Source organism: Corvus brachyrhynchos, unplaced genomic scaffold (genome assembly GCF_000691975.1).
Source record: "Corvus brachyrhynchos isolate BGI_N302 unplaced genomic scaffold, ASM69197v1 scaffold237, whole genome shotgun sequence".
Lineage (NCBI taxonomy): Eukaryota > Metazoa > Chordata > Aves > Passeriformes > Corvidae > Corvus > Corvus brachyrhynchos.
In genome coordinates this window covers 1,730,751-1,745,994 of record NW_008238959.1, presented here as the reverse complement: position 1 = coordinate 1,745,994, position 15,244 = coordinate 1,730,751, and the positions used below count along the sequence as shown (strand labels likewise).

Sequence of the window (15,244 nt, the reverse complement as noted above, 5' to 3'; positions counted from 1 at the left end):
GTACTCACCCACCTTGTTCCACTGAATAATGAAAATGGTGTTTGTTTGGTTTTGGTCTTAAAACAACCATAAGTTTAGATCACCGCAGTATAAAAAGCTCAAATATATATCAAAATATAGAAGGGTGAGTCACTGTCAAACCTGGTTTTTTTTTTTTGTGGACAATCCTCAAATTCTAACTTGTTACATATGGTTCACATACCACTTACGATGGACTCTCAAACAAACTGGCAATCATTGGCCTGTCTCTCATGCATCCATGTGGTATCTTCAACACCATTCTGCACTTAGGACCTTGAAGAAGGCTTTTAATCAAAAGTCTTAAAAATCTAGTCCTTTTAGTTAAAATAAAAGATTAAAAAAATGTCTGCACATGTGGTCATACTCAGTTCTAGGAACAGATTCAATCTATTCCCTCTTACACAATTGAAATCAGGTTCGTTTCTGTGACCCCATGCAGAGCAACAGCATTGGACTGCTGCCAAATGAGGGCAAGTAACACACAGATATTAGCAATGCTGCACAATACAAAAAAAACCAACCCCAACCTATTTAAATGAAAATGTCCTGTGCTGACAGTTAAAACGAAATTGTTTCTAATCAAAATTACTTAACATTATTGCACACATACCTCCATTTGCAGGGCTTCAGCCAACCCTCGAAGAGCAAATTTTGTTGGAGAATAAGCTGTATAACCAAACAGGCCTAACTGCCCAGCCTGAGATGATACAAACACAATCCTTCCCATCCTTCGCTCCTTCATGGTAGCGATTACTGCTCGGCTCGGGTAAACACTTCCCAGATAATTGACTGCCATTAATCTCTGTACAAACAATATTAATATTTCAGTATTTGAGCCACAGATCCAGAATCCTTCAGCTGTTTGGTCTTATTTATCACAAAAACCCCTATTTCAGTCTGCTTTAATAATCAGTTCACCAGATCTGTTCTGGCAAAAGAAACAACTGTTTTCTATTCTACAGCTTCATAAACTGTTTTATAGCTAAAAATCTCACTTCAAGCCAAAAGAAATCTTGTAAGTCTTAATAGCATCCAGGATACTGATAATACTGTGAACCATATGGCTTTGAAGGAAAAAAGAAGAATACATGAGGGAAAATCTAACCTGAACAGTCTCCAGGAAGCAATCCATTTATGCATGATGCATGAAAACATACTGAAAGTTTAAAGAGCTTTCTAAAACAGGAAACAGGAAAAATGCTATGTATTTACACATTTCAGAGATTTTATTCTTTGCCAGGATCAAGGGAAGTCTTTAATTTCACTCTCTACAAGACCTAAAACACAACTGATAGCCTATACAAGCAATAAAATGGATGATTCAAGTTTATTATAAAATTATGCCCATTATTTAGTATTTTCAGATGACTCAGCATTATCTGTAGATGAATGGAGGTCTGAGGGCTGCAGGCATAAAGTAACCAAAATACAGGTGTTTTGGGGTTGCATTTCGTCTTTTCATCAGAGCAGCAGCTTCTCAAGCTGAAACAATTTGTGCATCTCAGAACTGAAGATTGGTAGCAGCTGCATTTTTCTTAAACACATTAAAAATATTTTTGAAAAATCTTCAACAGAAAAAAATGTGAAATCATTAGGGGAGAAGTTAGAGGCAACCCTTGCAAATCTGAAGAGGTTCTGACAGCTAGCACAAGTCAAGTGTAACACTGTCCAAGTCTGCAACGACACAGGAATGCAATCTAATTATTAGAATGGTTAAATAAGAAATTATCGTATGATGAAATAAAAAAGTATGCTCACTCACTTCAAAAGAATTCACTTCAATATCCTCAAATTTTCCTGTAACTGATGTTCCTGCACAGTTTACAAGCATGTCAACTGGCCCCAGCTTCTCCTGAGCCTGGAAGAGGTGACAGAGGTTAAGATACTTTTTAAGAGGAAAAAACCTTCCTATATCACCATACCATATAAGAAACTATTTCCAACAGAAATACAACACAGAGAGATAAGTTTAAGATATATAGGTGAATCAGTTATTTTCTCACCTGTTTTAGAACATTCTCCACCTGTTCGTAGTCTTTAGACACATCAACAGAAATACAAAGTACGACCTAGAAAAGAAAAGTGAAAGCACATTTTCACAAGACACTAAGTCCAGAAACTGTTGACTCCAAGCCTTTCAAAAGAAAAAAGTCCAATGTCATTATCTTTTCCACAAAAAAAGTCTTTTTGACAAGATACTCTGCACTTTTTCCACACTGGAGAAAGCAATCTCTGCTCCCTCCAAGCTCCTCCCCCTCACACACAGCTTCTAGTATAATAAAGATTACATTAAGAATAAATAAGCACCTCATGATCTTCAAAGCAGCTACCCGTGTGCAAAGTATAATTTCTAATTTATTGTACTAAGACACACGATTGATGGAGTTATTCACATGAAGTTTAGTAAAAGCTATTTTAACTAAGGCAATCAAAATTTCCCAGTGATATATTTAACTTTCATCAGCTAAACACAAGTCAAACCATTTGTGTGGCTTAGGGTCATCTTTAAAGAAAAAAGTTTTTTCCACCTCATAGCAAGGCGTGGTTGCAGTGTATCCTGAAACTGCAGCACCAGCACTGCAAAAACAATCTGTTCCAAAATTTAGAAAGCAAGTGTTAAAAACCCACTGATTTTAGTACTTGCAATGTACACTACCTCATTTCATTTTTTTTTTTTTTAAGAATAATAGTAAACCTAGTTGCATAATATTTAATTGGGACACCTCAAGGACAAAACAAAAAAAAAATTCTATGAGAAACTGACACATTGCACAGTGTCATTAATATCTAAAAAAAGCAAAGTACTGTGTACATACCTACTCCTTGTCTGATAATCAGACATTAAAGTGTTTAGTTTGAAAGATACAGAAAAATTAAAGTAACCAGGGAAGAAAGAAGCAGAGGGGAGGGGTCGGCAGGCAGGATGAAGGAAAACAGGTGATAGTGATATGGTTTTCTTGCAGCTAAAAGTCAGACCCTGTTTTCCTTGAAAGTTACTGACTATTTTCAGCAAGATGGTCTCAGAATCTACGTTTTGAAGCACCTTCAAGTCAACTTCTGGCCAAAGAAAGCACTGCTTCTTTTAGGTTACCACTTCCAAACTGTAAGACTGCTGCAAATGCCAGGTGCTAAACAAATAAGCTACTCTCTCTGCTAAGCCATCAACAGAGCTCTGGGGCAATTCCTCATCTTGAAAAGAAAAGCCATCTCCTATTGCAATAGAAGGAGGGATTCCTGTATTCTTGTTCCAACTTCTATCCTTTCTGTTACTTTGGTCAACTAATTTAAAGGCAGAGGTGAAAAAAAACAAAGTCATCAGTAGTTTGTAACAAGCATGCTCATGAATACTTCCACGGACCACATGGGCACGCACACAAAAAAGGCTTACCACAGTGTAACTAACTGCTTTGGCAGCCAGTGATTTGTCAGTCCTGACCCTGGTCAGACTGTGACACTTCTTAGCTGCATAACCAGATTCTGCCTGCCATTCCTGTACAGCAGGTTGGCTATTCCTGCCTCCCAGCATTGTGTGCAGTTGGACATCAGAGTAAACTTGTGGCACAAGTTATTGGCAGGAATCCCCTTAAGGCACTTATTACATTTTGGAAACATTTACCTTTTCGTAAGTTTAAGAAAGCAGCAGTTGAATGCAAACAACATTGAATTATTATTTGGATGTCTTTGCCAAGATCAGTGAGGAGATTAAGCAAATCACAGTTCTCTACAAAAATTGGAGCAATTTGTTAATTTAACAGATTGCATAGATTAGTTACACTGTGAACAACACACTTGGGAACTACCATAGCTTTTACTGACTGCTATCACATTTTACAATTCACCTCTTTGCTTCTATTATCACACATTCTTTCTGCTACCATATACTAATTAGCTTCACTCCAAAATATGGACTGTCGATCCACATCTAGGACACAGAATATGCTACCGGAAGTAGTCTTATGCCCAGCCCTGCTCATTACATTTTGTTCTAAATATTGCATGGTGTTGGATCATTAATAAAGCTTTCCCAATAAAAGATCAACTCAACCCCCAGTAAAGTAACTGGGAATATTCTCAATTAGAAAAAAGATTTTAAAAATATCGCAAAAAGCCTCTAAGGGCAAGGATCTTGCTCCAGTGCACACCTACATCCACAAAGGCTGCACCATCTAAATCACATGCAAACGTGAAATACTAAACATACATAAAGGTCACACTATGGTTGTCAATGCAACTTGGTTTCCAGTATGTATCCAAGAGCTGAAGGGTGACAGCACATGCCCAAGAAAAAAGTAATCTGTGCTGAGGACCTCTGCCTCTTAGCCTGACATGGGACCATTCAATGTCTTCAATGACACAAAGAGATCTGCAGGAAGTTTGCAGATGGCACCAAGCTTGGTGGTGCAACTGACACACTTGAAGGACAGGATGTCATCCAGAGGGACCTGGACAATCTTGAGAAGTGAGCCCTTGGGAATCTCATGAAATTCAAAAAGGCCAAGTACAAGGTGCTGCACCTGGATTGGAGCAATCCCCCCTTATTGATGCAGGCTGGGGGATGAGCAGATGGAGAGCAGCCCTTGTGAGAAGGACTTGGGGGTGCCGGTGGATGAGAGGCTGGGCATGACCTGGCAACGTGTGCTTGCAGCCCAGAAAGGCAATGGTGCCCTGGGCTGCATCCAAAGCAGCGTGGGCAGCAGGGAGAGGGAGGGGATTCTGCCCCTCTGCTCTGCTCTGGTGAGACCCCACCTGGAACACTGCATCCAGCTCTGGGGCCCCAGCACGGGAAGGACATGGACCTGCTGGAGTGAGTCCAGAGGAGGCCATGGAAATGACCAGAGGGCTGGAGCACCTCTCTTATGAAGACAGGCTGAGAGAGCTGGGGTTGTGCAGCATGGAAGAGGCTCCAGGCAAAACTTACAGCTGCCTTTCAGTACCTAAAGGGGGCCTAAAAGAAAGCTGAAGAGGGGCATGTAATTATAGGACAAGAGGAAATGGCTTTAAACTGAAAGACAGTAGGTTTAGATTAGATATTAGGAAGAAATTCTTTACTGTGAGGAACTGGCACAGGTTGCCCAGAGAAGCTGTGGATGCCTCATTCCTGAAAGTGTTCAAGACCAGCTTGGATGGGGCTCTGAGCAACTTGGTCTAATGGAAAGTGTCCCTGTCCACAGCAGGGGAATTGGAACTAGACATCTTTAAGGTGCCTTCCAGCCCAAACCATACCGTGATTCCATGGTCTAGTAAAGGTAACAGTCTGTGTATGTTACCCATACCAGACATCCACTGTGGATACAAAAATGCTGCTAGCAAGGATTTTCTATTTTCTAAGTCCGTGAGAGACTCTTCTCTCTCACAGAAGAGGTAGCAGAGTTATGTAAACAACCAAGCCACCTGCAACCTTGAAAAGTCTTGCTTATGGTATAGTAGAAAAATATTTTGACAATGGATGTTTTAGGATTTTGGCCAATCACCCGCAAGGGGTGGCTGGTCCTTTGTCCAATTAGACTATGAAGAAAAAAGTCTATAAAAGAGTTTGTAAAATAATTAAATAAATCAATCTTGCTGCACAATTCCTGCCTGCTGGATCTTCTTCTCCTCCTCCCTATGGCTGCGGGACACGGTGATATACCCTAGGGTTGCAGTAAAAATCAACTTTCTCTACAGCCTTTCAGTAATCCTTTTGTAGTGCTTCTCTGTTCATCTACTGTCACTTTCCAGCTCGTGATCTGCTGTTCCAGTGCAAGCTCTGCCCCAGCCTTCCTGTTCTGTTCTTTGCATTCAGATCAGTCAGGCTTCCCTGAGACCACATCCACAACCCAACAACAGCTACAGAAGAGCCAGCTGGCCCATCACCTCTGCTGCCTACTGCTTAACCTGGCTGCCAGCCTAAAAATGCTTCTGCAAAAAAAGTCCCAGTCAGTCCACACTGGAGCTTGCTCAACCTTGAAAGTACTTTTGGAGATTTTCACTGAAACTCCTAGGAACATGCCCAAGTAACACTCTTTTAAAAAGTCTGCATCTATCAAGCTAGGACAGATTTTAACAAGAACATCCTGACACAGTGTTTGACAAGGGATTAACTGTAATGCTAAGCTTGGGAAACTGCTAGAGCAACTAAAAGAAAATGGTTATCAGGATTTTTTTTAATGGGCAAAATACAGCTTCTCCTCACCTCAAATGGCTTAGATTTTCAAACAAAGTTGATCTGAGTAAGGCAGCATGCACAGAAAAAAAAATCAGCTTGAGCCATTTGACAAAAGTATAAGGAAGCAAAGACAGAATCTTATCTTATAAATGGAAGTATTAAAAAATTTTGTATCAGCTACTATAATGCAAATATTATTGTCTTACTGTCTGCAAATATTTAGCTTTTTTCATTGCTTCTTTTCAACAGAATATCTAACTTAACAATTCAAATCCCTTTTCATGGACAAATAAATTGCTTCTATTTGTGATCATCAACAAAGTTCTGGAACACAAGAAGTCAAAGATGTTAATTTAATAGTTTCAATACTATTTCCCCTCTCCATTATTAGTACTGAGAAAAAATTATTTTAACATTTCACCTCAAGGTTGCATGCTTTGAACACAGCAAACTTAGCTATTCTAAGCTTGTACTTCTACAAGCTCTAAAACCATTGCCTTTATGCATGAGTGCATTATCTATTCAGCAAAGCAGCTTCTACGTTTACAAGTCTCAGAACTTCACAAATTTAAGTTGTGTAACTGGTACAGTACTTAGTCAGGAAATGGAACAGAAGTATGATGTAGTGAAATAAACCTGGGAACAAGCAACTAAACTTCTTTCCCAAGATAGATGGTGTATTTATGAATTGCAAAAAACCAAGATATTTGAGGGAAAAAAATTTGGTTCTTCCACTTCATTTGAAAGAATAATATGCTCATCAAGTGACAGTAAATTGCAGCTATCCAAAAAAGCATTCTACACCTACAGATGAAGACATCTTCTTCTAAGAAAAGCAGGCTAATGCACTAGCTAGGCAACATCAAATATAGCAAGAGCTCAGAACATCTCACGTAAACAGACACCATGATACTCCTGAATCCAAATACTGAGTCCTCACTCATTTTTGTCAAACAGCTTTGTTTTAAAGACAGGACCAGTGAAGTGTGTTGTAGTGACTGTCTTAAACAAAACACACAACAGCCCCTCTTGGCAGTGACCTCACCTGCTTGTCATTAACAGAGTACTTTTCTATCTCCTTCTTCGTCTGCAACAGCTTGTTCTGAAATGGACACAAAGACAAAAAGCATTGTGGTTTTGAGAGCAGTGTTAGTCCTCAGTACTTCAGTAAGGCTTAAAAACATTCCCTAAAGCCCCCCAAAGTTATCCTCAACCAGTTACAGCATTTTACGGTCATTTTGAAGACTTAGGAATATATGAAAACATGAAATTTATCAAGAACTCACTTCACTATTTTTCACTTTGTGTTCTAAAGCCAGTAATGACTTCTATAGATTTAATGCTTTTGTTTTGTGCTACAGAGAGCACCTAAGACTGTAGGTATTGATTCTTCTACTTTATTTTGGCTCTATTTTGTATGTATGTAATATTACATAAACTCTCCTGCAGCAGAATCACTGGCATGAAATAATCAAAACCCAAAAATTTGGTAAATTCTAATTGTAATAATCCTTTCAAGAAAAATTCTCTTAATTCTAACTTAATTCCAGGTTATGTAAAGTAAGTTCTCAAGTGTAAGTAAATTATAAAATCAGCTGGGACTGAGGGCCCCCCAAAAATTAAGTGCTTTTGTTTCCAGAATATTTAGGTTTTTCGCAACAAATAAAACAACAGCCTGTTATGAAAACAGAGTACTTCTGTTTTCATAACTACTGCTGAATTCTGAATACCTCTTAGTTAAAAAAACAACAATAGCAACAATCCAACAAAGCAATGTTTTTTCCTCCAAAGCTGTCCTGATGAAGAGTTTTTCACTAGTAAAAAATATGATATAATGCTGATTTGACATCAGTATATTTTGTGACTTTTAGAGATGATTAAATTCCCAGATGGCACTTACCATAGGGAAATTCTATAGTTTTAACCAATATAGGGGTTTTCCTGATTTTGTGCTCTGGCACAGATCTAGACAATGATATAATAAATGCCATTAACAAAAGCAATAGCACCGGCAAAGTTTTAAGGCAAGCTAATCACAAATTCCACGTTGGGCTATGCTTCTTAAAAAGGCAGCCACCTCTGCTATTCAAATGCATTAATTTGGAATGCTTAGGGTCCCCTTAAAATATACACTGAAGAAGTATGAATAATCACCAATGCCAAAAGTATTCCCCATCTATACAGATTTTGTGAACAGTTTAGCCAGTAAAATCACACATACACTTACCTCATCCCTTGCAATCAGTGTTATGAAAGCACCTTGCTTATAGCATTCAATAGCAATACATTTTCCAATTCCACTGGAGCCTCCAGTTACCTAAAAGTTATTTGAAAATGGCAGTGTTAGTCCACTATTCTCATTCCTTCCCCCAGTATGTATGAGTCAGATCACATGAAAATTCTAAAAACATACTGAGGTTAAAATATCACCAGATGAGATACGAATACAGGAGATGCACTAAAGTTAGCTTACCTATAGAGTATGAATGAAACGTAAGATCTGAATAGATCAATGAGCCTTTGTTTCTACCCTAAACCCAGTTTTACCTCAGTGGTAATTTTTGGTCATTTCTGTTGTCAGGCACACTTAGACCACTCCCACGTGGGCACTCTCACGTGTTCCGTAGCCTATCTCTAAAAGCGTGTTGTTAAAAGTCTCAAATCGCTATTAATGCCATAACAGTGCCATTACATACTGCCCCTTCATACCTGGCCACAGTAGAAATTATTTCTAATATCAGCTATTGCAGATTGTCTTCTGAAGATGTCATCATGTAAACAAAAACAGAAAACACCTTCTTTCTTATTAAAACAAAAAATCCCATTAATTCAACAGTTGGGCCTTTGTAGCCTATTTCTCAGTCCCCCAGTCAGAACCTTGAACTGCCCCCATGCCATCCTGCTATTTCAGTTTAGTGGGGATGCCACCACCTAAACTTCCATAACCTTTTCTTCTTCCTTCAAGCTGTAACACCTGGATAGTCTTATATGCAAGCAGGAAGTCAATATTTTGTTAATATTACACAAATACAGGCTGATGGGTACGATGCAGGACTGTACCCTGCTAAACGATACCAACACACAGGTGAAGGTCACCTTACCACCTCCCTCACTACCCTCAATAAATCTACTTATGAACTGCCTGTGGAACAAGATGTAGATGACAATCCTGACCTCTCTTTTTGACTAAAATAAAAATGGCTGTCCGACATCTTTAGGTGACTACGATGAGTCTCAGTCTGTACATGCCTTTGGTTCTCACACACTGGTATCTTCCTTATATACCCAAGTTATTTGAATTTTCCTTAAACAGCATATTAAAAGTGATATTGAGAAAATATTGGAACAAAATACCTAGAAGCAGTTATTGTCAAGAAAAATACATTGATGAAATGAGTTTGGAAGAATTGGAAAAAGATGAAATTCGTATTTCTCAGGAAATCATAATCTTTTGCTCCTTATCTAAACCTTTCCAAAGACTCCAATGAAAGCTTACCTCCTCCGTTTTAAGAAAATGGAGGCATTGAGCTAATTCGTGTAAGAGCAAGACCCCAATCTCTAACTACACATCCTATCAAAAGCCTTGTGTTGTCTCCTTATTAGGCAATGTCTCAGTTTTGTTTTCAGAGATGCATTATCCTCAAAATTCTTTCCACTCCCAGAGGCAATAAAGTCAGAAGAGTCAGAAGAACATTTCCATGAGTAACTAAACTCTTCTTTCATTTGAGTATTTTACCACCAGCCTTCAAAAACAGCTTAGTGCAAATAAAATAATCCCAGCAAAGATTTACAACACAATCCACGGTTTCTGACTGGTTCATCTTCAGCCGCAAATGGGCCAAGAATGGGTGTAGCACTCACAAAGACTAATTCCAGCTCTTTAGGCTTCCTCTGTTATTAGAGAGAACTGCTTCAGATTAACTTCTAATTGACTCTGCAAGATCAACTTCACACCACACCCACCTTTGAGGATAACTCCAAGATGCGTGCCCTGCTCTAGAAACGTGACTCTGTCTGTAGTATTATGAACCAAGGATGATGGCTCAGTGTAAATTAAATCCGCTGTCTGTAGTATTATGAACCAAGGATGATGGCTTTCAGTGTAAATTAAATCCATAAGAGTGCAAATGTTAATTATTGATTAATTAAGGTGGCAGAACCACAGAATTAATTTAATGCTTCATGATGGAAAGAAGTAACAAATACAATGAAATTCCTAAAATAGATTGCAATATTCCAATACATATCTGAAAAGATTAAAATAGTTTGATACATTCAGGTAGAGCTCAGATGCAGAGCATGTGTGAGGTGCTTCTACAGGTCAGCAGCAGGTACATCAGCACTAATCAATGGGCATGGAAGACTGCTCCAATTCTAATTTTTGGTGAGACAGCTGATTACTACCAGCACAGACTGGTGACTATCATGAATGGGTCAACTACACTAGTGCTTGAGGAATTCTCTGCAGGTGAAGGTACTGGCACCAAGCCTCCAGCTCGTCAAACAACACTAATGTTCATTTCAGAAAGGCAATGTCTGAAGTCATGCAAGGAACAGAAAAAGAAAGTTTTTACTTACAGTCACACCCAAGAACACTGGACAGAGCTCATGTCAGATTGATCGACGATAAACTGCAATATCAATTAGCTGGGAACTTTAGCATTTAGGTGGGAGGCTGCTACAAGCACGTGGGAGGTTGTTACTAATACACACATCTTTCAGTAACATTCACCATGAGTGCTAATGTAATAGCAAAAAAAAAAAAAATCCCCAACACTAATGAAAAGTTTGCTTTGTGCTACAATGAAGTTAACCTAAGCAAATCTAGGTAGGTAGGTAAGTTCCTAACGCAGATGCTCAGAACTAACGAAAGAGCACCTACTCTGGTAAAGACAACATTATTACAATTAGCCTTGTAGCCAATGGTTCTACACTGCTACTGCCTTTAATTAATTCCAGACATTTGAATTGCCACCAATCCCATTTTTAAATTTTACTGTAACTCAGCCTCAGAGGAGTTAGCAAAAATAAGAATCTGGCCACCGCAACTCAAATCACAGATTAATTTTTTGACAAGAAGGAACAATTAAAACTTAGTATTAATTCAGATGTTCAGAATGCAGTACTACCAGCCCTTGAGCAGTGTTACTGATCTGCTTCTATGCTTAAAAAGAACAGGTACCAAACTAGCTATTCCAAAAAGTGTCCAACTTCTTGAGCTATGATCCTCAATAACAGAGTTCAATTTTTAAGAATCATAGGGTCTTTTTCCCCCTTAGAAATGGAAACGGTGGGGTGAGGTACAGAGAATTGATCTATTAGAGCCTCAAATTTGAGATACTGGAAATTCACTTCAATTGGTGAGACAGTCTGAATCCAAATTAACTAAACTGTCATCAGGAATGATCAAAATCAAGACTTAATGTGGTGTCTCCAATAGACCTTACTAACTTTCACTTAGAACTGGTTGCAAGCTGGCTTCATGCTTTTAGACAGTGCTCTGTTAGAAGGTTCTGCTGAAACAGAACAGGCCTTTAATCTGCTCTAAGAGGTTAGCACACCTGACTCAAAATGACCTCTTGTCGAACCACTCGGATGTGTCCAAACCACAGATCTTATCGCTCCCAGCACAGGGGTGATGGTGCTGAGACACCAAGTTGGGCCATCCTTAAAGCCAACCACAGTTACCAGGCCAGGTTCTGCACAGAACTGGGGAAACTACTGGACTAGAGATGACCCATGTGCAGGAGGAGGAGGGTTCGGCATGATCATCCTGAACTATGTCCACATGAAAAAGGGCTCTTGACAAACTGAATGGGAGACAGTCCCAGGCAGACATCTTTCCATTTCCTGCCATCACTAATCCACACTTTGATAAACTGCATTCATAACACTGAGACCTCAGGGGTTTGGGTTTTTCTCAGAAATTCCACTTGGTTTTAGAAAGATTAAGGCTGAAACAAGGGGAGGTGATTAGCATTAATATTTCAGGAAAGAGTTTTTAAACATCAGTCAAAAACTTTTGTAGAGAAATTGAAGAGAAAATGTATATAGAGCAGGTGAAGCATCCCTGACAAAGGGCAGTTAAATGTGGTCTGAGTGAGCTCAATGCAAACAAAGCAGTGGTGACTGACTGCCTTAGCCTATTTTCATATTCTTGTCTACTGTTATAGCCAGCTACCAAAATACTAGCTAATTCTTACAGAACCCATGACATGTGCTAGTTTGTAGCCTGAGACCAAAGGAGAGAGTTAAAGCCAATGGCAAAATAAGAGATGTATAAAACTGCCTTCTGAATTTCGAAGCACAAAGAAGTTCAGCACATGAAGCTGCAGCTCTACCACACAAAAATAACTTCTATACCCTTTATTTAAGAACACTTTCCTCATCATGCTAGAAGTAAAAAAGTTTTAAGCATCTAAGAAGCATTTTGTTTAAAATAAGCTAAACCTAATGCCTGAGCTAATTTAAGAGCAGAGAAGCCCTTACCATTTAATGGTGCTAGCTGGGGTAAAGAAAATACATAGCAGATAAGGACAGGGTGGGGGGGGAACCCACAAGATTAGACGATGAGTAATTTGGAGTTCTCTAGACTCTCACTCTGAATAGTACTCCTATTCTTTTCTAAGAAAAAGAGACTCTTATAATTCTATGATTTCTCCAGAAACCATGTCTCGCCTAACACAGCAAGGGCTTCCATGATGCATATGACCCCGGGAGAGGACAAAGAAAAAAACCCAGTTTTCTGCTTCAAATTCCTATCCCAAATGGCAGCCACAGTCAGTTATTTAGCCATAACTCAAACATGTACTAACCATAATTGTTAGGAGTGAAGAGAAATAATTTTTCTGAAGGATTAAAAGTGAAAAGAATGCTGACTAAAGTTGAAAATTCAATAACTGGTATGTAACAGCCTCTGAAGTTGTCCAATGACCTTCCTTCAGAAATGTAACAGATACATTTTCATTATACTTTAAACAGGCCCCAGGAAAGAAATGTTTCTAGGGAAGACTGACTTTTTCTACTTAAATAAAGCAATCTATTCAAGTATATTTTGAAAAATTATATTTAGTGTGCAATGACAATCACTTGCCCTCTTGAAAGAGCTCAAGCAGCTATATATGCAATTTGTAGGTCATTATCCTTCCATTATTTCAACAATGGGTTTAACTGAGGCCTGATACTTAAGCAGATTTTGATTTTTTTCTGTGAGAAGACTTCAAAGAAGCCCTTACATAATGTTATGGTCCTTAAATATTTTCATGAAGTCTCTCAGTCATTTCAGTAGCAGAGAACGTTCACTCCCAGCATATGATCAAAGAATCCACTTTACACACACAACATGGAAAGTCTTCTTGAATAGTATTTCTGATTTACATTACCATCATCCAATACTTTTCCTTATACATGACATTAGGGAATCTGAAATCCACATGTACAAGTGTCAAGAATTATTAACAGCATCTACACATCTAAGAACTAGTGACCTCCAACCAATTGTTCCACATTTCATTAGTTTGCACGAACAATTTAAGAGCATTACTGAAGTAAAAAAAAAAAAAAAAAAAAAAGCAGTTCCACAAGTGGTGGCATCAATAAAACTAGTTGCCTGCGATTTTTATCATCAAGTTGGATGTATCTTACAGCCTTTTTCTTCATCAATATGTTAATATAGTTACTTTTCTAGTTGAACTTCTAATTTTACAGGACTTGCAGGAATACTGTTTTTTACACTTCCGCTCGTACCAAATTGAGCTTAAACTGCTAATTAGCAGCAGCGGTTACAGGGAGGCTTCTCCAACAAGAATAGTCTCATTTTCAATGTGAACTTGTTTAAATGAACCCTTCTGATTAGAAGAACCAGCACAGCAGCTTTTAAAGAGTTTAATCACTATACAGAACGAACAAAACTTCGTGTTATCACTGCATATGTAAATAAATAAAACCAAGCAAAGAAACAAAAAAGAAATAAAATCCATTTAGCTTTTTATGTTTGCTATTCTATTTCTTCATAAACGTCACAGAAAGCCCATAAGTCTCCCTCACCTCTGCTTTATAATCATTACTCCTGTGGGGAAAGAGCCATAACCCGAGAACCTTAATGCAACCTTGAACACACCTCACACAGAACATGATGCTGTAAAGCCACTTACAGCACCCAAGTTAACACCTACTGCATAAAGCAACTTGGGAGCACTGTTGCAACTTGAAAACATCTAAATCATTCTGGGGACAGCTCCATCCTCCAAAGAGGAACTCCGAAAAATAATAATGAAAAAACCAAACCAAAACTACTCACTTACAGTAAATTTAAACAAAGAGTAAACTGCAGCTTCTCTGCACAGCACATACCCTGGAGATTTGGAGATAAACTAAGAAAACTGATTCTAGGACCCTGAATCTTTGAACCGCTTAACTCATTTGCTGTCATGTGCCCAAATTCACTACTGTGATTCCTCTGAAAGCACCTGGACAGTATTCCCCTTTCTTCGGTCCCCCTCCTCCCAAGCCACATACTCATGCAACTTCCAGTGGTTTCCTACTCATGGACTCTTTCAACAGTATGCTCTTCCAAAGACTTCCTTCTACCATCTTGTCAAAATATTGCTCAAAGACATCCATATCTACGTGCTTAAAGATGAAAGGGCGCCCAAGTGTCATCTGACCACTTCCTTTGTATTGGTTTTTCCATTTCCTCATATCTGACTTGGTTTTTTAGACCAAGGAAATAATAGATTTGGCCTTTGGTCTATGCGTGTGTACACACAGCACTTGACTACCCTGGGAGATGCTGAAAGAAAAGAAAACTCAAGGTAACCGGTGGCTTGGGGCGTACAAAAGGAATGTCTCAAAAAGCCAGCGCAAAGACTGGAAGATGGTGACTCAGACCATCGCCTTAAGCCAACCGGGACACACAGCGGTTGTCAGAGCCATGGGGACAGGTCATTTCCTTATCGCCCGGCACTTGTGGCTCCCGTGTTTTGGTAGCTCGGGGTGCCACCGCCAGCTTTCCATGATTCCTCTCGGACCTGCGGGCACCTCCAAGGCTGGCACTGACCGGCCCCCAGTCCCGCTCCG

The 15,244-nt window shown here is 39.1% G+C and overlaps 1 protein-coding gene across 1 annotated transcript in view; it reads right to left on the bottom strand.

Annotated features, from left to right (window-relative positions):
- Positions 1 to 15,244, bottom strand: part of KDSR (3-ketodihydrosphingosine reductase) — a 32,167-nt gene that overhangs the window by 9,387 nt on the left and 7,536 nt on the right. Inside the window, exons 3-7 of the mRNA XM_008637102.2 lie at positions 8,394 to 8,483; positions 7,212 to 7,268; positions 2,025 to 2,090; positions 1,784 to 1,879; positions 632 to 823 (exon numbers count right to left, since the gene is read on the bottom strand). Coding sequence (XP_008635324.1) covers positions 632 to 823; positions 1,784 to 1,879; positions 2,025 to 2,090; positions 7,212 to 7,268; positions 8,394 to 8,483 — 501 coding nt within the window. The remainder of the gene's footprint in view (positions 1 to 631; positions 824 to 1,783; positions 1,880 to 2,024; positions 2,091 to 7,211; positions 7,269 to 8,393; positions 8,484 to 15,244) is intronic.